This window comes from Pungitius pungitius, chromosome 14 (genome assembly GCF_949316345.1).
Source record: "Pungitius pungitius chromosome 14, fPunPun2.1, whole genome shotgun sequence".
Lineage (NCBI taxonomy): Eukaryota > Metazoa > Chordata > Actinopteri > Perciformes > Gasterosteidae > Pungitius > Pungitius pungitius.
Window position 1 is genome coordinate 16,836,265 of NC_084913.1, and position 22,642 is coordinate 16,858,906.

The following is a 22,642-nucleotide window of genomic DNA, read 5'->3' on the forward strand; positions in this document are numbered from 1 at the left end:
AGAGCAACAGTTTGGTGCCCGTTGTAACGCCGTCACTCCGTTTCATACAACTTGTGTATTCTCTTTACGGTGCGTGTTTGGGGAGGCTTGCATGCATTACATTACATGTTACTTAGCTGACGCTTTTATCCAAAGCGACTTACATTGCATTATAACCCATGCATACATTTTTGCCTGGGGAGCAATTAGGGGTTGGGTGTCTTGCTCAGGGACACTTCGGCATGGCACATGGGGCAGCTGGGATTCGATCCACCAACTTTGCTGCCCCCAGCGCACTGCACTACTCCATGCGCCACCATCGCCCCACCATGGGACTCGTTTGTTTCGATTCTAAGGACGCTTAATTCTTCTAGTGTTGGTTGTTGACAGTTCTCCGGCATGCCACATCCAACAAGGTCTGACATCAATGTTTCAGGCTCGTAGTAGGTTTCTCCATTTTCTCGCTTAATGTAGGCAGCAGTGTTAAGCCCCTCAAAATGCTGTTAACACCTGATAAAATCATTGTTGACGCTAATGGATTGACGCATTTTGGATCTCTACCCAGTTCTAAAACCGATAAATCACAGAGAATAACATTTTTCCAGAGCGCTGACCAATTGCACGGGTTGTATGCCATCTCACCTGATGACATCATTACTTTATTGATTTTTTTATGGTTTATCTTCCATTGTAACAGATCCAGAGTACTGTACAGAGACAAGCTGTACACAACTATCGCTGAGGGTATTAGAGCTCGTTGGAGAAGAGGAGTTGCCATGGTGATCTTCTCCAGTCACCTGCAGAGTGAAAATAAAGCCAGGGACAGCTCTCTTACGATCCATCGTCAGTCCTAAAGTGTTCACCTATAAATGTCCTTTTATAGACGCCATCATTTTAGTAAGACTTATCATGTGTTATGTTGCACCAAAGAAAAACTGGAAAAGAATTTGTTGTGAACTAGTGATCTCGATGATTTACCGTATTCACCCTTTGATCAGCAGTTCATCTCCATGCATCAGCATTGATAAGCTGCTTTACTGACCATGTCGGGTTGAACATTGGCGGGTAGAAGCTGAACACTTACAGCTTCATTTGGGATTTATAAAAGTAAATAGCTCACTGGTTACTTCCTTCTATGAACATACGCCAATATTTCTTTCAATTCATTCAAACACATTCTCAATAACAAGAAATCTCGGGAAAAAAAGTATTACTACAGTGCCTTACAATGAGCAGTGTTGTTTAATATAAAACACCTGCATGCAAAGTCTAAAATTTAGTTTATCTATTAAATAGTCTTGAGGATATGTTCTTTGTTGCAGACTCGCATGGGAACTATTTGTCTTCCATTCGAATGAATTGCCTCATAGTTGCGACAGAAAGGGGGTGTGGCTTATTATCACCCTGAAACAGTTCAACTTCACGCCACTGTTTTTCCTCTGCATCCATGGAAGACATAGCGACTCTGTACCTGTTGTGTGTGATGGAGGTTTGACCGAATAAAGGAAGGCTTACAAGGAGGAATTTGTCTTCTGCGCAGGAGGACCAAAACACAACAGCTTACAATCAAGCAAACTTCCCTGGAATGGTACCAGGGACAATAGCCGAGCAGCTCACCCGCTGTACCCGTGTGGGACTTTGCTCTCATTATAGCTGAGAGAATATAGTCCTTATATATGGGACTCACCTGGCAGCTGAAGTGACACATGGCCACACTGGCAGTGTCAGTCATACACTGGCCCCTCATTCATCACTGATGTCTGGACTCATTCCTAAATAATAATCTGTGTATTCATCACTAATAGGATTCTAATGTGTCCCGTGGAAAAGTCCAGGACCGAAGACAGGAGGACTCAAATGCGGATTTCAAGCAATAGACAAATTGTAAGCCCAACTGTTTAACACTGGGTCGAGCAACATTATTTTTTTTAAACAATTCCTGCCTAGAAATAAATGAGGACTCTTTTATTGGTACGAGCTTGTGTTGCATCTGTATTTTCAAAACCTTTCATTTGTATTAATTCCCATGGCTGACTGTCACACTGTTAAAGTTATTCTGAAAACTGACAAAAGAAATAAACAAAAACCTGATTTATGAGCTGCAGTTTCCTCACTGAATAAGATCTCATCAAACCTTTGATGAGAAACAATAACTGAAATGTGGTGGATTTGACAAAGTCCTAACCGGCTGAAAGAGCTAGCTTTTAATGTGAAAAGGGAATTTTCTGAGAAAAAGCACAGGCTGTGGACGATCTAAAAACACAACCACTATCAAACCGAATCACAAAGGGGTGAGGGAGTTTAGTTCAAATGAAGAAAGCCACAGACTTTTTGACAGTTCGTCATGAAGGTGGCTGCCTCCTTACACAGACTGGGAGACTTATACAGTATGTCACTATATGCAAATGCTTCATAATCTAACTGTACCTTGTCTGCTGTGTACGATGGTGGGAAATTATTTATTATACGTTAGCAGGGCTTTCAAATTGCAATCCACAACTCTTTAAATAAGTGACGTGTTATTTGTAGTACATTTGAAGAAGCTCCAAGTCTATGAGCTTTGACAGTGTGCACATCTGCAAAGTAAATCATTCACCAATCAGGGAGTGGATGAATTAATTGCGGATCCAGTGGGCATGACTTGTTGAGGCTGGCAGGACTGGCTAAAAGACAATTACAAAATGTAAATGTTGGACACTGAACAGGTACTGTGTTGGAGCCTGTGTGGACGAGAAGGCCTGTGGTGGCCTTCTTTCTAAAGCTCAGACAACACTGACATCAAGTGGCAGCTGGGAGGAGCTGCTTCAACATGTAGGACCTAAAGGGCCTCATGTAGGCAGATACAGTACTGGTCAAAAGTTTGGACACAATTCTTTTAAATTGAGTGAGAAGGTGTGTCCAAGATTTAGACTGGTACCGAGTGGGTATGTCTCAATTCCACTAGACTGCATACGCATACGTCGATACATCGACCGCATACGTCCCTTCAGCTGCAACTCGGCTGTCCCGTTCCTTCGGCTCCTCCGATCGCGGTCCGGGGACACAGCCCTTTAGGCGCCAATTTGGAGGACACATCGGATCTATCCTTTGCGGCCCAGCATATGCCATCGTGCAGTGCGGGCCGACGAGGATTTAATTTATTCAAGACGGGGACAGGTAAACCGACAGCCTGGAAGAGTTCACTTTTAAATGTAACGTTAAGTAATAGAATTCACTCGAATATCTACCGATATGAATTTTATATCACATCTTAGTTTATGAAATGGCTTACCTGATGTTGCTGCTGCTGATGCTTTTAAAAACACATAAGACCGCCCCTTACACAGACTGTCCTCCACACCTGAACCCCCCTTGGGTCCATTTACTGCTTGTTATCAACATCAATGTACTACTAAGACACGTTTAAAAAAAATACACAACAAGCAGCTTGCGTTCCCGGGGGGCCATCGCGCTGTTGACAGCAGCTCATCCGTAGTTAGAAGTGAAAAGTCACTTTAATTCCTTAACTTTCATACTTTAGAGGCAGTAATATCTTACTGTGGCTGTGATGGTTTTATATATATTGTTTATACTTCATGTTATGAACCTGAAATAACACTTTCCAAGTCAGTAACGTTAAGAATAGATACAGAAAAAGGAACTCAACTTTTTGTAGCTTGGACATATTGTAAAATAAATGAGTTAGAGTTAAAATAAGTATTGATTGAAAATTGCAATTTTATCCTTTTCGCTGCGAGTACATGGTTTAACTGATTTACTTTGAATTTAAAATGTTCTTCTCTCAGCATAAAATATATCATGCTCTGGAGGACAAGCATATCTTCCTAAATTAAATGGAATCCAGGTTCTGGTAGACCAGTGCTGGGTTCTACAATGATGCAGCCTAGGCAATTGAGACAAAGCTGATATGTGGCATTGCCACGGTCATTATGGAGCCCCCATCTTCAGTTTGTTCAATCAATTACAGAAAGAGCACTTGAACAACATCTGCAGCTGTAGCACAGACACACAATGATAACAAAGAGAACTTGTTTTTGTCTTCATATTCATGATGTGTTTTGAGCAGTTTTACTGCCGTCAACCATTTCAAACTAAGGCATTGCAGGGCATGCACAACGCTCTATGGCATGACTTATTATTTTGGGGGGTAAAACATATTTCATTCCATATTTAGGGAGCTTGGGGCTCCTTTATACAATATCAACCATTAAATGCATGCCCAACCCCCAACTCAATCTTGGTTTGTTGCCTCATGAAAACAGTATTCTACAAGGGTACTAAAGATAATAAGTGAAATTAGTCAAACAAGCAATTAGAAAGAGTTCATTTTGACCACATTAGCTACAAATGGAAATGAACAATGCCAATTAGAAAGTATCAAACCAAGAAATAAAATACAAAATTCATATGCAAAACATTTGAATTTATAAAGCTTCTCATTGTATGACATATATTTGTAGACTGCCCTACAATAGTGCGAAGAATGTCTTCAAAGAAAACAATTCTTAAAATACTGAAGGGGAAATGATATCATTATAAATGTTATGGCTGAGCGAGAACAGAATGCATTGTGGGCTGTTCTCCACCTGAATTGTACAACCTCTACTATTTCTTCATCCTCATCTTGATCCACAGACTCACTGTCATCAGACATGAATTCTCCAAGAAGAAATCAGGAAGCACACATTTTAATATGTCATATTCAAAATGAATGATTATGAATGAATGACACATTGTTCCAATCTCCTATTTGTCTTGCTAACCTGTTTTAGGGATCCAATCTCCCTGACTCCTTTCAAGCTCACTGTCATCAAGCTAGAGGGAGCGGCCCTAACTGCTGGATCCTGAACCTTCCACCCATAAAATGTTCCTGTGTCCATTCCCTCAGTAGTTGGTCAAGCAAGGCATAGACTATGGTCAATGATCTAAAGTGTTGCCTTGAGGCAGGGGTCCCCAAACTTGTTCCTGTGAGGGCCAGATAACTTTTCCCTTCTCTGGAGGGGGCCGGGGTCAGAAAAAGTGTGACGATTGCAGTGGGTGCCTAAATGTAAACATTTATTGTTTTCCAGAATGCCACATATAACCAAATAATAACAATCTGGGATCTTCACAGAAAAAAGAGTCAGGAAAATAAATAATATCACTTAATAAAATAAATAATAACCAAATAATCTACTCTGGGATCTTTTACAGAAAAAAATGAAATAAATAATAACCGCCACCGCCTCTTGACAGATGAGGGCATTGAACAAACAAATAATCGTTTGACCACAGCAGGTTAAATACCCTACATTCTGAATCAACCTTTTCTCCATTATTCCGTTCTACTTCACAGGGGCTAGTCTAGGATTTGCGTGGCCAGACTGAAAAAAAAATCATAATGCCCCTCTGGTATTGTTCAGGGGGCCGGGCCAAATGTGGAGGCGGGCCCTACCCGGCCCGCGGGCCTTAGTTTGGGGACCACTGCCTTGAGGCAATGAATAAAACAAAACAATTTTAGGAAAGAAATAATAAGAAAAGTATTTAATCTATCAAAGATACATCTTTGAAAACATTTAATTTTTATGAAGTTATTTCAATTCGAACAGGTTTAAAAAGATAGATTTGTGGCACTGTGTCCCATGCAGCTTGGCAGAACATGAAAGAATGCTTTGGCCCCTCATTTGATTGGATACAGACATGTCTGGTGACATTATATTCATTGTTTTTAAGAGTGTAAGCTCCAAAAGTATATTATACAAGAACAGTATGCCATACGGAAGTGGTCCCCAACCTTTCCCGACAAAATAACCGGTCGACGGGGGGAGGGGCATATTAGTAGATGTTGCGAACCGACCAATCGACTTGGGGAGGGAGGGTGTTGTCGCGCGCTCTCTTTCAGCTGGTGGGCGGAACTGCCGTGCGCAGCGAGGAGTCGACAATTGTAAATGTGGAAAAAACCCGCTTGGTGACGCATGGGAAATATGACAAGAGAAATTTGTTAATTTTCCAAATAAAACCATTTCATGTATTTTTTCTTTCTGTGGTGCGGCCGGGTACCAAATGGCCCGGTGGTTGGGGACTTGGGGATTAATAAAAAAGCAATGTTTGAGGCAAACTTCTGCCAAGTCATGGTGACCTGCCTGTAAGTTGTCCGGACAGGTTATACAGGTTTGTCAGCAGGTTTACTTAAGCTTCATAGCAGAGCTCCCCAATCACGGTACAAAGTACAAAGTGGTTTCTCTCCCAATTTCATGCACAAGCCCCCCACCCCCGGTCCGTGAGGCAAAAAAGGCTCACTCCATTTTTTCAGGACCTTTGAGTGTTAGCAGCTAAGTCCTTGAGAGATACAGCACACAATAACAAGACACGTTGAACGAGTCATGTTTTCCAGTTACGTGAGTAACAAAGTCAGCAGCCAACTCCAGCATTAAACAACTCCAACCCACTCTGAGGGATTTAGCAAAGGGTCAATGTGGTACACAGATTGGCAGTGGGTTTTATCATGAAGGGCTTCCAACCCGAAATGGAGTAGCATATGTAAAATAGTATACGGTTAAACTACATTGGAGTCAATTATTGAGAACATAACTGAGCCATACTGTTCCTTCTGAAAGAGAAATGGCAAATGGGCAAAGGTCTGGTTCACAGTGCAGTTCACTGCTGGATGGGGTTTAGGTCCCAAACTGTTGCTACACGAGTGGATTTGACAAAACAAAAGCATGATCAATAACATGGCTACCAGATTTTAGTCTAAATATTTCAATAGAATCATTGTGTGGTGGTTATCCCAAAAAACGGACACAAGTGAATATATGTGATATATGACCAGAGAACAAGTAGATGTGACCTTACTGAGAGAGGCTGACCATTTAAAAGAATGGCTTATGGCAGACGTTGTTCTGAAATTTGAAGTATGTTGTTGGTATCTAATACTGCATTTCTTACTATTTGTGAGGATCAGTATGTTGAAAACCAGATGAAGTATCTTCAGCGTTGCAGAGAGCCTGCAGTGGTTATGCTACGACCTTTTTCTGTACAGTCGAGCAGGCAAAGTGAGGATTCCAACTCAGTACAGATACACTTGCTGCAGGCATGGAGAAACTATATTTGGCAACAACTTACAAGATTTATGTCAGTTTGAGTATAAAATTTGAGACACAGAATGAAGATTAGTTCTACAGTATTCACTCCCCTTGGATGTTTCCCCATTTTGTACTTTTACAAACTTGGAACTCAAATAGACAAATGGACTTTTGGTTAAACACAACATGCATAGTACTTTGAAGGTGTAAAATAAATTTTATTGTGACACAAACAATAATCAGTCGGTTATAAATAAATAAAGTATTCACAAGTCAATGCATGGCATAATACCCTTTTGCTATAATTACACCTGCTAGTCTTTTGGGGTATGTCGCCACCAGCTTTGCGCATCTAGAAATGGAAATTTTCGTCTATTCTTTTTGGGCAGATTGTTTTCTAGAAGTTCTGATTTGGTCTCATCTGACCAGAGCACCTTCTTCCACATGTTTGCTCTGTCTCCCACACGGCCTGAGGACAACTCCAAACAGGATATCTTTAGTCTTTTTCTCGCAACTATTTTATAAAGGCCAGATTTGTGGACTACACGGCTAATAGTTGTCCTGTGGACAGATTGGATCCGTAAACAATTTTGAAATCCATGTAAATCTTCCCCCGACTCAGATGATAGACTGTTTTGTGTTGGTCCATTACATAAAATCCCATTGAAATAAGTTTGAATCTGTGGTTGTACCATGAGAAAAAATGTAGAAAAGTTCATGTGGGATGGCCACATGCAAAGCACTGTATTCAAATGATATAGTTGTGTTTATTGATGCAGCCCATCTAAGCTGTCTAAACCAGCGTTGAAGACCTCATGGTGAAAGGAAGCAACCATTACAGGTATTGGTTCTCACAAAATGTGTGTCAATGAGACAGAGAAGTGGCCCTCATGACAAAATGTGAACGAAGGAATAGCTCACAACATTGGGAACTATTTTTATTAACTTCTTTACAAAACTGCAGAGGTGGAAAGATACATGAAATGGAATGTTCATTCACACACCTGCACTATCTACATGAAATGTAAATTTTTCAATGGGAAATTCCATTCAGAACTATGCAGCACTTCTATCTGCTGAGAAATTCCAGTCTAGCAGCAAGAAAGGTGCCGCCCATGTGGAAGCCAGAATGATGAAGTCATGACAGTTAAAGGTTTCAGAAAGAAACTCGACACACAGCAGCAAGGTCTTTGTAGCTTGTCGACATGAGCAAGTCACACTATCAAGGTAAGAGCCCGGGCTTTCTGTCATTATGGTCGTTCAGTGGAAAAGAAGATTCAAACCACTATAGATATTGGACTGTATTGACATTTCCTCGTGGATATACTTTTATTAATGTCTCCATTAATATATGACACGTATTTCAAATAATGGATTGAAAAACTTTTCATAATATTGTGAGCAGTATTATAGTGATTATAGTGAGCAAAACCAACATCAGGGCTCTCTCCAGGGAGAAAGTGAAAGGGAGAGCGAGAGAGAGTTAGAGGGAGATAGCGAGACGCACAGCATCAGAAAGACAGCGAAAAAGAGAGGGTACACAGAGAAATTGGTTTGGAAATTTTCTCCTAAATGTGGAAATAAGTTTATAACCTATATAACTTCAATTGTAATATTTGAAGTAAATTCACTTCAAAATATGTTTTACAAAATGTAACTTGATTGGGAAAGTAAGTAATAATTTTCTAAATAAAACTTTGGAGTTTAAGGAACGACCCCATTTTGTTTTTGTTCAGTTAGGTTAGTTAGGTTAGTTAGGTTATCGGTAACAATGGTTGTGTAAGTCCACCAGAAGCACAGCTAGTTCATCCTTTGCTGTGATTGTGAAAATATTTCCAAATTTAAATTTTACAATTATACTTCTTAGCACTATTGGCATTTTTAGAATTATCTTAAAGGGATTTTATAGTTTTTTTTGATGACTAAAATAATGAGATTTTCAGGAATTAAGGGGAGAGGGAGGTGGGGGCCCAAACAGATCAAGGCCGTCTTTGTTTTTCTGATAAAAGTTTGTTGTGTTTTTAAAAAAACAATATATTTTGTTTATTAGTTTGTTACAGGCAAACCAATAAGTTAATTAGAAAAAAACAGTGATTAAATCAGGGCCAAAATACGTTGAATGCAGCTTGAAGTTATATATAGTAATATGATACTAACATTCTTGTTTGACGTGATGACACGATGGCATCATGCTAAGCAAATATTGTTTTCATTCTTTTGACATGACCATTGGCTAAAAGGACACGCACACTCAGCTATTTCTTTATGACAGGTGACCAAAATAAAGGCGGCTGACATTTGTCCATCAACACCCTCTCTGGGAACAAGGCAGCACGTTATGACGAGCAGTGTATTTCTGTCCGGCAGGGTTCGAAGCTACCCCAATTCCAAACGAATGGAGGATTGTTCTAGTCGGGAAGACCGGAGTGGGAAAGAGCGCAGCAGGAAACACCCTCCTGGGGAGGGAAGCATTTGAGTCTGAGATGTCGCCATCTTCCTTAACGTCTGAATGCCAAAAGGCCAAGGGTGTTGTTGGAGGTCAAACGGTTGCCGTCATCGACACCCCGGGGCTGTTTGACACCAATTTTCCCCAAGAAGAAGTGTTGAAGAAGATCAAGATGTGCATATCTCTCTCTGCTCCTGGTCCCCACGCCTTCCTGGTGGTTCTCGATCTGAACAGGTTTACCCAGGAGGAGCAGGTCACCGTCAGGATGATTCAGACCACTTTTGGGGAAGATGCGGCTAACTACACCATGTTGTTGTTCACACATGGCGACCAGCTGGGGAGCCAAACCATTGAGGACTTTATTTCCGAGAGTCCTGAACTACTAGCCATCATTCAGCAGTGCAACAATCGCTACCACGTCTTTAACAACGAAATCAAAGACCATGAACAAACCAGTCAGCTCTTGGACAAAATTGCCAAGATGACTATGGCAAACGAAGGAACACACTACACCAACGAAATGTTCACCAGAGCAGAGGAAGCCATAGAAAAGGAGAAACAGCGACTCCTGAAGGAAATGGAGACGAAGAGGAAGATGGAGCTGGAGGAACTGAGATCTCGATATCAGGAAAGGGACTACCGCAGGGAGATGAAGCGGGTGAATAGACAATATGACCAAGCCAGATCTCAAGCCAGATCTCAAGCGGAAAAATCCAATGACTTTGTCACTGCTCCGGCAATAGCTGTGGCAACAGCCTGTGGTGCTGCTGTCGGAGGTGTGATTGGGATTTCAGGAGGTCCAATCGGGGTCGTAGTTGGAATCGCAGCTGGAGCAGCTGTTGGAGCTGCCATTGGTGTGGGGTCAATCAAAGTGTCAGAGCGCTGCCATGTGCAATAAGGGCCGTACTGCATACAGTTAAATGGTCATGTTAATATGCCATCATTAGACGGCAAGGATTGGCTCCGAGTAAACTCCTTGTATATTTAATTTTTACTGAAAAACTTTTTGATCATTTATTTTGTGTTTGACTTACTCTTCATTATTATACAGTAGTGTTTCAACTGTATAATGTAAAATGCAAGAAAAGTAGTAAATAATAACCTTGATGGATTGTGGCTGGATGATGACATGTGTACCATCTAAATAAAAGTTAAACTGAATATGTGGATCTGCAATCATTCCTTGAATTAATGTTCAGACTCATGATGGTGTCTTTGCAGCAGGAAAATCACTGTTGCCGTGAAGCTGGTCAGCTGCACTATTGCTCTGTGTATGAGCTCCATAAGCCAAAAGTGTCTCCAAACCTTAGACTTTACACATATTAACAACAGGTTACATCATTTTCTGGTAGATACTGCTATTCACATGTCAAACTTGTCTTTTCAATGGGACGCTTGGCTCTCATCGAGGTGGAATCTCAGTAAGGTGTAGAGCGCACACGTTGGTTTTTAGGTCACAAAATCCCAGAATGACCAACACTTTCTGGCTTCCTGTCTGCGGCTCCGCAAATCCACTGGGTCCCACTGAAGATGTCCGTCTTTAATAACCATGGTCAATGTGGGTTTTTTTACCACGGAAGGACGGAAGGAAATAATGCATTTCTTGGACTATTTTCATCAGCGGATTAATCCACATTAGATGCTGTTGTTAGTATTTCGGACAATAGGACAGTGTAAAAATGATTAACTTTCCATTACTTTGTGGGTGGTTTGCTGCACCAGTCTTCTGCCTAGTGTTCTGCCCTAGGTAAAAGAAGTGCTCTGACCTGTTTGTTTTCTTTTTGAAGAAATCCCAATCATGCAGAGGGCGCCGCTAACTTAGGAATTAGGAACAGGGCCCTTGCAAAATAGTCAGCCTAGAGGGGAGGAGTATTCCAGTTGAAAGATCCATTGCTTCCTTGTTACTTAGTTTCATTCTTCTTGAAAAAATAACTTTTACATTACACATTAAAAACATGTGAAGATTTACTTCTTCTAGGTATCTGATATTGTGGTTTAATTGATGATTATGGTAAATAGTTTTACCTTTGGCTTTTGATTCAACAAGCACATTTGGTTAATAATTCATATGTGGTTCTGCTCCAGTAATGTGGTCAATGCAGGTCTTATACTTGTACTGGTAAAAGAACTGGAAAAGAAAGAATGTATCACTATGTAAACTGTATTTATTTAGTTTCAACAAAAAATAGATACCACATGCTTTTATTATGTTGGCTTTGAATTGCATTTACGTCTGCAAATTTATTTACTATTGTATATATTTATCAATGCTGAAATACATATTTGTATTTACTATGCTATGCTTGATTTCTACAGGATCACAGACGCGAGGTAATGAACTCCGAATCGTCCTGCTGGGGAAGACAGGAGCAGGGAAGAGCGCCGCAGGAAACATCATCCTGGGGAGGGAGGCCTTCGAGCCCCAACGCTCTTCCTCCTCCTGGACACTCCAATGCAAGCGAGCTGAGGGAGAGGTTGGAGATCGAAAGGTCACCGTCATTGACACCCCAGGGCTGTTTGACACCAAGATATCCCAAGAAGTAGTGGTGAACAGGATCAAGGTGTGCATCCCGCTATCTGCTCCTGGTCCCCACGCCTTCTTGGTGGTTCTGAAGCTGGGCAGGTTCACCCAGGAGGAGCAGGAGACTGTCAGGATGATTCACACCATTTTTGGTGAGGAGGCGGCTAAATACTCACTGGTGCTGTTCACGCATGGAGACTATCTAAAGACGCAGACCATCAAAGACTTTATATCAAAGAGCAAGGAACTCCAGGAGGTCATCGCCTTGTGCCACGGGAGATATGACGTCTTCAGCAGCCAAGTGAACCCCCAGGTGCAGTCCCACCAGCTGCTCGAGAAAGTTGTCAGAATGATGCAGATGAATGACGGAGGCCACTACACCATAAAGTTTCTCAACGAAGCAAACAAGGCCTCAATAAAGGAGCAAGACAGACTTTTTCAGGAGCTCATAGCAGAAGAGAGGCAGAGGAAGAGGACCCTGGAAGCTGAAGTTGAGAAAGAATTTACAGCAAAGTCAAAGAAACGAAGAAAGTGTGTTTTGCTGTAGACATGGTGCTCTGCTGTTGACACGGTATTCTGGCCACCCACAAGCAGCTCACAGAGCCGCTGGGGAAGCTTCAGTCTCACCACGTCTTTGTAGTCATCTAGTGAAGCCGCAAACACATTCATGTGTTCACACTGGGTTTTGTCAGGAACAAGTAGAGGGGCTGTGTTGTCCTTCATACATTTTTGGTATTTATTTACTACAGAATGCCCTTCAGGACATTATGAAAGTACCATTCAACTGTTTGGACACACTTTCTAGTTCAACCTGACCAGAGAGTAGAGAAAGGTTATAGATATAGGTTACTTTCTGATTGAATAAAATGGTGTGTGACTGGTAGCGTAGATAAATACAATTATTAAAAGCAAGACTACTGGATAGACCGCAATAATCATATTTACAATGAACGAAATGAACATTTAGAGGTATATAGAGTGGACTGATACATGTCTGGGGTGGGGTGAATAGGACAAAATATATGCGTGTATGTATAAAGCATGTCATTTTATATTTGACATGGTATAATTTTGTTGAATTTGCATTGTTTTATTTAAAAACCGATCTCAAATAAATCTCCTCAACAAGTATAATTAGTGTTCTACTTATCATCTGAATAATGTATAAAGATATGAATAATTTCCCGGCAACCGGAAGCTGGATTGATCTGCATGCAAACCTCATGAAGGTTAACAAGACAACAGTGTCACTGGCTGGTCGTGTTCATCAGTGCACACAATGTAAGCACTCACGTGACGCGCAGCTCAGCTGAGCACTCACGTGACGCGCAGGGCTCGCGCAGTGGACAGCAGCATGGAGCTCAGGAAGCTGGCGGTGGTGGCAGCGCTGGTCCTGGGGCTCACCGGGGCTCTGAGCTCTTCTACCTCGTACGTCCTCAGCGACGCACAGGGCCTCGGGAGGCTTTTTGACGGAATAGGAGGTTTGAGCGGTGGAGGGGTGAGTTTGGCCCAGTTTTACCTACGCTTACTTACTTCCTGGTAACTTTCCGGTGTTACACCCCTACTGGTTTTTAGACTTTCTGGTTTCCCTACGCGTGCGTGTTTGTGTTTACCCGACAGCAGCAGATGTGTCGGCGTCTGTTTCCTGATTCGTCACACATTCACAAACATATTGCTGAAAATCTACAAGACGCATCACAAATCCATTGCAGCGTTCACGATTGTATAAGTGAGCACTACATCACAACCACGTATGAAAACCTCTATTTAAGAAAATATATTAAAAAAACATCGGAACGATCGGGATTCGAACCCCGTGGATCAAAACATCCTAGGGCCAACACGCTCACTGCTCTACGCAGTGACCTAATAAATATATTACGTTAAACCAGAACACGATGGCTGGAAGAAACGTTTTGGTGTGGGATCTAAAACACATCTAAAACAACTGGTTACCTTGGGCGTGTCGTAGAACACTTCCAAACAGGTGTAACTCTACTTTTTCGCGAGGCTGCAGCCTTGCGCCGACACATTTTGGTTAAAAATGGATATTGTTTTCTTACCATAGTGTGACGTACACCATAGACGCATTACATTTAGGGAAAAATATGAATTGATTGACCGATCAGGATTCGAACCCCATGGCGCCAAACAACTGATCGCCTCTATGAGATGCGCCCTATACGCTTCAACGTAATATATTTATTACATAAAGGGCAGAAAACCTTGTTGGCCCTAGGATGTTTTGATCCATGGGGTTCGAATCCCGATCGTTCAAATCTTTTTTTTTAAATACATATTCTTAAATGTTTTTATACGTGGTTGTGATGTAGTGCTCACTTATACAATCGTGAACGCTGCAATGGATTTGTGATGCGTCTTGTAGATTTTCAGCAATGTTTGTGAATGTGTGACGAATCAGGAAACAGACGCAGACACATCTGCTGCTGTCGGGTAAACACAAACACGCACGCGTAGGGAAACCAGTAGGTGTAAAAGCCAGTAGGGGTGTAGCACCCGTCCTGAACGGTGGACGCACGTTACGTTAGCTGCGTGGAAGTATAACGGTCATATCTCCACTTGCTCCATCAGGCGACGTCTCGGTTACTGGTGAATTACCCGGAGCCTTTCCGCAGTCAGATCCTGGACTTCCTGTTCACGGTACGACACGTTCACAAGAAGCGTTGTGCTTTGCACGACGAACGTACTGAAGTGTGTGCGCCGTGTGTGTTTCAGCCCGGGTTCGGAGCATCTCTGCACATCCTGAAGGTGGAGATAGGAGGAGACGCTCAATCTACCGGTGGGTGGTATTGGTCGCTGCCGGGTTCACACGTTCTCAGGTCCCCGTCCCGGCCTCCCTTAGCAATGGTTTAGCGTGAGTGGCATCTGGGGGCAAACGTTCTCTTTTTTAATTTCTTCTGCAATGTATAGTAGTGAGCAAAGTGTACCCAGCATGCACTGCAGAGGTTCATCTGCTGTGTATTCCCCTGACTTTACATTACATTACATGTCATTTAGCTGACGCTTTTATCCAAAGCGACTGGCAATAAGTGCATTTCCACATAGAGATAGACTTTACATTCGACTCCTATCTTTTTACAGATGGGACCGAGCCGTCACACATGCACTATGAGAATGATGAGAACTACTTCCGAGGGTATGAGTGGTGGCTAATGAAAGAGGCCAAGAAGAGGAACCCAAATATCACACTGATGAGTAAGAGAGCCACGCAGTCTTCTACTCGCAGAAATATGCCTTTGTTATCTCTGGTTTATATCAACAACATCTGGATGGATGTAGTGTGTTTTAAATACCATTTTACCACTTCGGCAGACAAGACTGATGGGAAATGGGGTCTCACTCAGACAAGTGTTTAGTAGAGGTTGTGTTGGTGTCTCGTAGGTCTACCCTGGGCATTTCCTGGGTGGGTGGGTCATGGTAAGAACTGGCCCTATGATTTCCCAGACATCACTGCAGCCTACGTGGTGAACTGGATCCTGGGAGCCAAGCAGTACCATGACCTGGACATTCAGTATGTCGGGGTGAGTACTCATTTACTTTGTTGGGAGTGCTTTAGCTGTGACTGAAACTTTAACGGGGCACATAATGTTCATACTCTTCTCTAGGGAGACTTTTTTATCAAGTGAGGTTAATGTTAAAATGCAGTCAGAACTATCCACATCAGCATGGTAATACCATGGTATCAGTGAAACCTGTTTATTATATTTGTAAGGAAACACGGCAGCTTTACCAATCACAATATAGTTTTATTGAGTCCCACTTATATATTTACAGTATCAGTGCAACCATTGTGCTCATCAGAAACCATATGATCAGTCACATGATCAGGTGTTGCGCTCTTGTTTCTTGTTCATCTGGGTTTGTATCCTTATGGTTGATTGGCACTTTTTGTAAGTCGCTTTGAATAAAAGCGTCAACTAAATGACATGTAATACTTATTAAATCTCTGATTCCTGTACGACAATTTTGAACTATTTTAACTTAACTTGGAAATGTACCACTTTAATTTCACAAAATAACTTTGTTTCACGTACAATCACTACTTTGATCTTGTAAGAAAAAAAAAAGTATTTGTCATCTCATATTTACCTCTAATAAAGGGATTAACATGATGTGGATTACTTGTCCTTGTCTCTAACATTAACTTTGTTTTTAGATCTGGAATGAGCGAAACTATGACAGCAATTACATAAAGGTAATCCTTACTTCATATGTTTTAATGTCATCTCATGGATGTGACTGACACATGTGCATTATGGGTGAGCTCAATTTAAACTAAGTTTAAGAAGAAAAACAGCCACTAACATCGAGTTGTGTCCAGTTCAGTTTATTTTGTGGAGCCCAAATGACAAATTAGTCTCAGAAGGCTTCACAGTCTGTGCAATGCATGTCATGTGTACAGAATAAACAGCGTTAAAGATGTGCAATACGTTCAATTCCTACAGCAGAAATTCTTGACATATTGATATGGAAGAAAGTATAGGTTTGGAGGTTTTAGCTGGACCTTTGGTGCCCTGCATTCCTTTGAGAGCATGTCTTTGTTGCCAAGGTGCTCCGGAACACGCTGGATAAAGTTGGTCTAACCGGCGTTGGCCTCATCGCAGCAGACGGCGATTGGAGCATCGCCAATTCTATGCTGGTTGACCCCTACCTCACTGAGTGTGTTGAGGCCATTGGGTGAGTACAGTTGGTCCAATGTGCCGACCCGTAGGGGGTCCTTATCAAAGTCTCGCTGCTTAGTCAGTCGTTTGACCCAATTTCAGAGGAGCCTGGTCTCAGCTGTGAGTCCAGCCAAGGACGAGTGAATCCCTGACCACTGCTGGACTAAAGGAATCATTGACGATGAAACATCCACTTCTCTACAAATGGATCAGCTGTTCTTTGTCAAACCTCAATGTTTGTGGCTGTTTTTATATTGGGCTCGAACAATTAAAACTAGCTGTATACGTGCTCCTGTACAGTCCTTCATGTGTTCCTACCATTATGTATGAAACAGTGCACAGCAGCCCATATAGTGAGAGCCTGTTTGACAGCTAGACTGCACACTGACCTGGGATCTAATGCTTGGCGGTGGTAGGAATGCTTAGTTCACCAGATGTTTACTCTTTACTTTCTTATTTAGCAATTTACTAAACTGGCATCGCAACATCAGATGAGTACCATGCGGATAACGAGAACAAGCCGGCATGTCGACTTTGTTTAAAAACAGGCAACACAACTAAGCAAAAGTCTCACCTAAAACATCAACCATCCGCCCAGTCTTTCAACCTGAACTACTGGCGGTTCCTCCGGACTGCTCGCTCGCCTGTTTGGCCCCGAGGAACGCAGGGCGACGTCCCCGCCGCTCTGTTTCTCCCTGTTAGTGGGACCGAGTCGCTCCGTCTCTCCCTGCAGCGCGTCGCCCGGTAGATGAAGCCTACGGGTTAAACCTCCTCGGCTGCCACAAACCCGACAGCATCGCACCGAGCCCAATGTGTCCCTGGCGCTCATTTTGAGCTCAGTGTCCCTTGCGCTCATTTTTTTTGTTTTATTTATTTGGGATACATTTTTCACATTCAGATTCTAATGTCTAACTTGCATTTCTATGCTACCATAAAATGGTCTGAAAATTGCAATCATATCGTTTATCGAAAATAATGTTTGCACGATAATCGCACAACACAGATTTGCTATTGTGACCGCCCTAGTTGAAGGTGTGTGTATGTGTTGTGCTCTCTGTCTCCATGTGATTGTCACTGTGAACCAGCTGCTGCGCTACACTCTGGATAAGAGTGGCCTGGAGACAGTCAGGATCATAGCCAGTGACAACCTGTGGGAGCCCGTTGTCCAGTCTGTGCTGCTCGACCCAGAGCTCAGCAGAGCCGTAGACGTGATAGGGTAGGACCGGCCTCTGTTGTGACACCTGGTCTCTGACACTGAGCTATTAACGCATAACAGGGCTAACTAGGAGCATGGTACGATATGCGGTACTAAAAATGTGGCCATGCTTCTGGTCACAACCCTTCTGCTTCCATTGCATGAGCAGCTTCCATTTTAAGCTACTATAAACCACCACCAACAGACTGAGTGACTTTTGTGTCTAAGAAAACTTAAAAGGGCCTCTCCTATATTTAATCACAAAGTATAACTACACACAAAAAGGTGTCTTAGCATTCCGCTACATTAAAACAATGGTGCCAAAGCACTGGTCCGTGGGCACCAGGACGCACAAAAAGAATCTTTTACTTTTCATTTTGTCATTTGACGTTTTTTTTTTTTTTACTGAAGTGTTTTATTCTGAAAAATGACCACATTCTCCCAATGCCGTGCGCTTGTCCCTCTTGACACATTCCAAGACGCTTGCCTCTGGCACGTGATAATAACGGCACAACTTAAACCCACAAACTAGCGAAAATCAGCAAAAAAAACACCAACCTCTTTGGAAAAGGGAGAGGAGCATACACCTTCAAAACAAAATCAGAAGCCACATATGTTACACACAGGAATTTGACTTGGTGCAAAATAAGATCAAAACTATGATAAAAATACATCTTTTTAAAAAGCTGAAGAAAGCATCATTTAACAGGCAGTATCAGGAGTTGCAGCGTCGGGTAATCTGCCATATATGGACAAATGCCGGTCGTATCTTTTTACTTTGTCTTGTTTATCCGCCACACCTCGAAAACCCATCCGCAAAATATCGTCTAACATGAAAGCGGCCGTGAAGAGGTCGGGGGCCGCTGCGTTTTAAGTGTTTTCCACATATGGGCTCTGTTACAGGTGTGAACCCTGACCTGTGAGAGACGGGTTGAATCCTCTGAGATGTGGTGTTCTATGTGTAGCTGTTAGCTCGCTGATTGAATAAATGCATGAAACCCAGTGACTACAGTGTTGGGACTTGAGTGTCTTTTTTAACATATGCACTAATATAGCCTATAAATATGAAATGCTTTGCTATTATTATATTTTCTCAATCTCCTACTTGACCCTGTCTCAAAGGATTAGACAGCAACAGCTACATGTGTGTTGTAGCAATGGCTGCCCTTTGTTGAAGCTAAAATGACTGGTGTGCCACTCAGGGCCCACTACCCGGGCACCAACTCCGTGAAGGAGGCCCTTAAGACGCAGAAGAAGCTGTGGGCGTCAGAGGACTACAGCACGTTCAACGATGAAGTCGGAGGAGGCTGCTGGGCTCGCATCCTCAACCAGAACTACGTCAACGGACTCATCACTGCGTAAGTAAACGCTTGAGGTACGGTCCAAGCAGTTTGGACCCCATGTGTGTTTTATCCATGGCAACCTGAAACCTACACTTTTTTTTTGTTTTAGACCCATGGGAGAAAATAAAAGTTGAACTTCGTCGTCCCGGTTTTGTAATGGTTTAAGTTTTCATGTTTGCACAAACCCTGGATGAACCCGTGGCTCTTTCTCCAGCACCATCTCCTGGAACCTGGTGGCCAGTTACTATGAGGACCTGCCCTTCAGCAGAGACGGGCTGATGACAGCTGAGGAGCCCTGGAGCGGCAACTACGTGGTGGAGTCTCCTATCTGGATCACAGGTGGGACGCATTCTTCAATCATTCATTCATTCATTGGAACTGCTACAAGACATTTCCATTTCTGGGTTTGGTGTCTGTATGAGCTGCAGGAAATCTCCCTGGTTTGTTTGGATGTTTCACATGTCAAATGTAATCTGTGTCGCATGTGGTCACATCTAAGAGTGTAATAGTGTCTGTCATGGGGCCTCTGACCTCTGTCCCCCTCATAGCCCACACCACACAGTTCACCCAGCCCGGATGGACCTACCTGCAGACTGTTGGCCATCTGGCACAAGGAGGAAGTTATGTGGCGCTGACTGACGGGAAGGGAAACCTCACTGTTGTCATAGAGACCATGGCAAGTTTGACTTTTAGCCTCAAAGTTTCCTCCTCTGGTTGTGAAGTTTAAAAAAAGAGTTACATGTTTAGGTGTCCAGTTTTAGTTTTCTTGTAGAACGTGTTCTAAGTATTTTACGTTTTTTGTTTCTCTTGCAGACTCACGATCATTCCGTGTGTATAAGACCTCCACTCCCTCCCTTCAATGTGACATCCCAAAATGCAACTTTCCAGCTAGAGGGATCCTTTGTAAGTTGCCTTGCGGTCATCATTGTACTGTTTTAAAATGAACAAATTATGCTCTTGTCTAATTGTAGGTTATGTATTTTCTCTAGGCCTCCATCAAGGAGCTCCAAGTTTGGAGGTCACAGTTTAACTTCAAAACCCAAAAGTCCTCCTTCTTTGAGAAACTACCTCCACAGAAGGTAAAGGACTCCTCCCACAAATAACTTTACCAGGTTTGAATTGTTTTGACATATTGATGTTTACTTTATGATTTCAGCTTTTAAATGGATTATTCACTATTAAACTGGCTGAAGATGAGGTTTACACGTTTACCACCATCACAACCGGGCAGAAGGGCAGCTACCCCGCCTCCCCCCCCTCTGCTCGCTTTCCCAAAGTCTACAAGGACGACTTCAACGTGCGTAAGTACCACACGAACCCACGGAGAAAAGGATCTCGTTTGAGGACCCAGCTCCAACCAAGTCGTAGTACACATTAGGAGCACTTCAGACCTTGTGTTGGATTTTACAGTGTCCCCATATGTCTCTGTCCATCTTCTGTGTAGGAACCCCCCCCTTCTCAGAGGCCCCCGACTTTGCTGATCAGACGGGCGTCTTTGAGTACTACGTGAACATGAGCGACCCCGGCCCTCACGTCTTCACCTTACGACAGGTTGTGACTGAGAGGCCCGTCACGTGGGTGGCCGATGCTGACCAGACCATCAGTGTCATAGGAGACCATCAGTGGTGAGGCATGGTGCCGGATGTACCTCCTAGTGGTTGTTTTGAGAATACATCTGATGACAGAGTTCATACCTGCAAACTTGTCGCCGTGCCGATCAGCGTTGAGACGTCCGCGGGGCGTCTTCATTTCCCCTCCAACCTTTCATCATTTCACTCCAAATCAGTGTTGCCAGCTTTGTGACCTTTCAAACCCTGTGGGCAGCTTTCCCCGGTATTATTGGGGCGCTCTCTGGCATCTTGACGTGAAAGCATGGGCCGTTCTGCAGTTCCTGTGCTCAGTGAGTCCGTCTCACAGGAGTAGTTAGAGCAAAGCAGACCCACACCACCAATTATGCAAATGAGGCGCCCCTTCTTCCCTGTTGTCACCTTTTTCAGCCCTTACGAGTTTGCAGGTATTAGTGTTCCAGATTTCTGTCCTACGTGTTGACACACTGCGATGTCACAGGGAGAACCTGACGGTCACATGTGACGTCTTCATGGAGCGCGTTGAGACGGGCGGCGTGTTCGTAGCTGCCCGGGTGGATAAAGGAGGGCAGTCGGTCCGCAGCGCCAGAGGAGTCTTCTTCTGGGTGTTTGCAGACGGCACCTACAAAGTGACCAGCGACCTCGGTCAGTAGTGTCGCCCTCTGCTTCGTACACATTTCAGCATGGACACCACAGACAGCTCACAGATGCATATGCAACGCTTTAGATAATTCTATGTGAATTCCAGATAAGTGTGCCCCGACGGGAGGAAAGGTGCATTTTGTTAGGGACTATTTTTAGGAGATTAATCTAAAATTTTGTGTTTGAGATTCAGTCTAAATAACAGCGAATATATAAAAGGAAAAAATTGTTGTGATCTATCATATCTGTTGTTTTTAAGTGCCTGTCAATCACTAAAACTGTTTCTATTCTGTCCTTTTTTGTGGTATTTTCATGGAATTTGTCAACATTAGGAAAAGATTTACCCCTTTTTTTTTAAAGCAAATTGAAATGAAAGAAAATCTGTAACTGTAAGAGCTGTAACTGAAGGTACTTTTGAAGATGATTGGTTCTCTTGTTTTGTCCTCAGCTGGACAGACCGTACTGGCAGAGGGAAAGTCTGGGACCCGAGCCCATGGCTGGCACACTTTATCCCTCACTGTGGCAGTAAGTGGAGACCCGAGGTCCTGAATGTACTTCATGTCCCTGACCTGATGTATACGATGAGGCTGCTAGGTGTACGTAACATGTCCCCCCTCCCCTCCCCTCCCCTCCTGCAGGGTCCGTATGCGTCAGGGCAGCTGAATGGATACCCACTGTGGAAGAACGCTGTGGTACTGACACCAAAGAACGGCTGGGCGGCCATTGGAACCCACGCATTTGAGCTGGCTCAGTTTGATAACTTTGCCGTGGTGGCAGAATATTGATAAATAAATGTGAAAAAATGTTCATTGGGATGTGAATACTTTGATCAATTGTATGTTTAACCATAGGGCTGTACTGAATGGTTCGAAGCTCCATTCACAACGTGCTTAAAATACTTTTTAATTACACACACACACACACACAAAGCCCTTGTCTCAGTAATTGGTTCAACTCACTAATTACATCTACACAATAAAATGACGTTACCCATTTTCTAGGGTGCTGACATATTGAAAGCTCCATTCTAAAACGCTTCTAGTTTGTTAAAAATGGATTCTGTTTTTTGTACAAAAGTGTGTTACAATGATTACAGGAAAGAATGGGCACTTGTGTTCTTTGATGATTTTTCCGCATGTCCAATAAAAAAAGTGTGACAAAAGAAGGTTATGGTAATAATTGTA

At 42.9% G+C, this 22,642-nt stretch overlaps 2 protein-coding genes across 3 annotated transcripts in view; both read left to right on the forward strand.

Moving 5' to 3' along the window:
- LOC119227919 (uncharacterized) overlaps nt 1-12,699 on the forward strand; it is a 42,497-nt gene extending 29,798 nt beyond the window's left edge. Inside the window, exons 4-6 of the mRNA XM_062557419.1 lie at nt 9,411-10,386; nt 11,575-11,591; nt 11,806-12,699. Of these exons, the coding sequence (XP_062413403.1) occupies nt 9,411-10,386; nt 11,575-11,591; nt 11,806-12,557 (1,745 nt within the window). The 3' untranslated portion in view covers nt 12,558-12,699. The remainder of the gene's footprint in view (nt 1-9,410; nt 10,387-11,574; nt 11,592-11,805) is intronic.
- Nucleotides 12,700-13,313: 614 nt separating this feature from the next.
- Nucleotides 13,314-22,623, forward strand: galcb (galactosylceramidase b). Of its 2 annotated transcripts, none has more exons than XM_037486619.2 (17): nt 13,314-13,508; nt 14,603-14,671; nt 14,747-14,810; nt 15,113-15,226; nt 15,413-15,552; nt 16,188-16,226; nt 16,581-16,708; nt 19,090-19,245; nt 19,445-19,569; nt 19,779-19,906; nt 20,044-20,133; nt 20,220-20,309; nt 20,387-20,531; nt 20,675-20,855; nt 21,298-21,461; nt 21,907-21,983; nt 22,097-22,623. In XM_037486619.2, exons 1-17 carry the CDS (start codon nt 13,365-13,367, stop codon nt 22,241-22,243), a joined length of 2,001 nt encoding a protein of 666 aa, XP_037342516.2. In that variant the 5' UTR covers nt 13,314-13,364; the 3' UTR covers nt 22,244-22,623. The 2 variants fall into 2 exon arrangements, with proteins under 2 accessions (XP_037342516.2, XP_037342515.2); XM_037486618.2 differs by lacking the exon at nt 16,581-16,708 and adding an exon at nt 17,778-17,908.
- Nucleotides 22,624-22,642: the final 19 nt, after the last annotated feature.

What these genes read in the sequence shown, in the direction of transcription:
- galcb (XM_037486618.2), top strand. Translation starts at nt 13,365, where the DNA reads ATGGAGCTCAGGAAGCTGGCGGTGGTGGCAGCGCTGGTCCTGGGGCTC. An exon ending in TCCTGGACTTCCTGTTCACG is followed by an intron (nt 14,672 to 14,746) that starts GTACGACACGTT and finishes TGTGTGTTTCAG; the next exon opens with CCCGGGTTCGGAGCATCTCT. An exon ending in CAAGGACGACTTCAACGTGC is followed by an intron (nt 20,532 to 20,674) that starts GTAAGTACCACA and finishes TCTTCTGTGTAG; the next exon opens with GAACCCCCCCCTTCTCAGAG.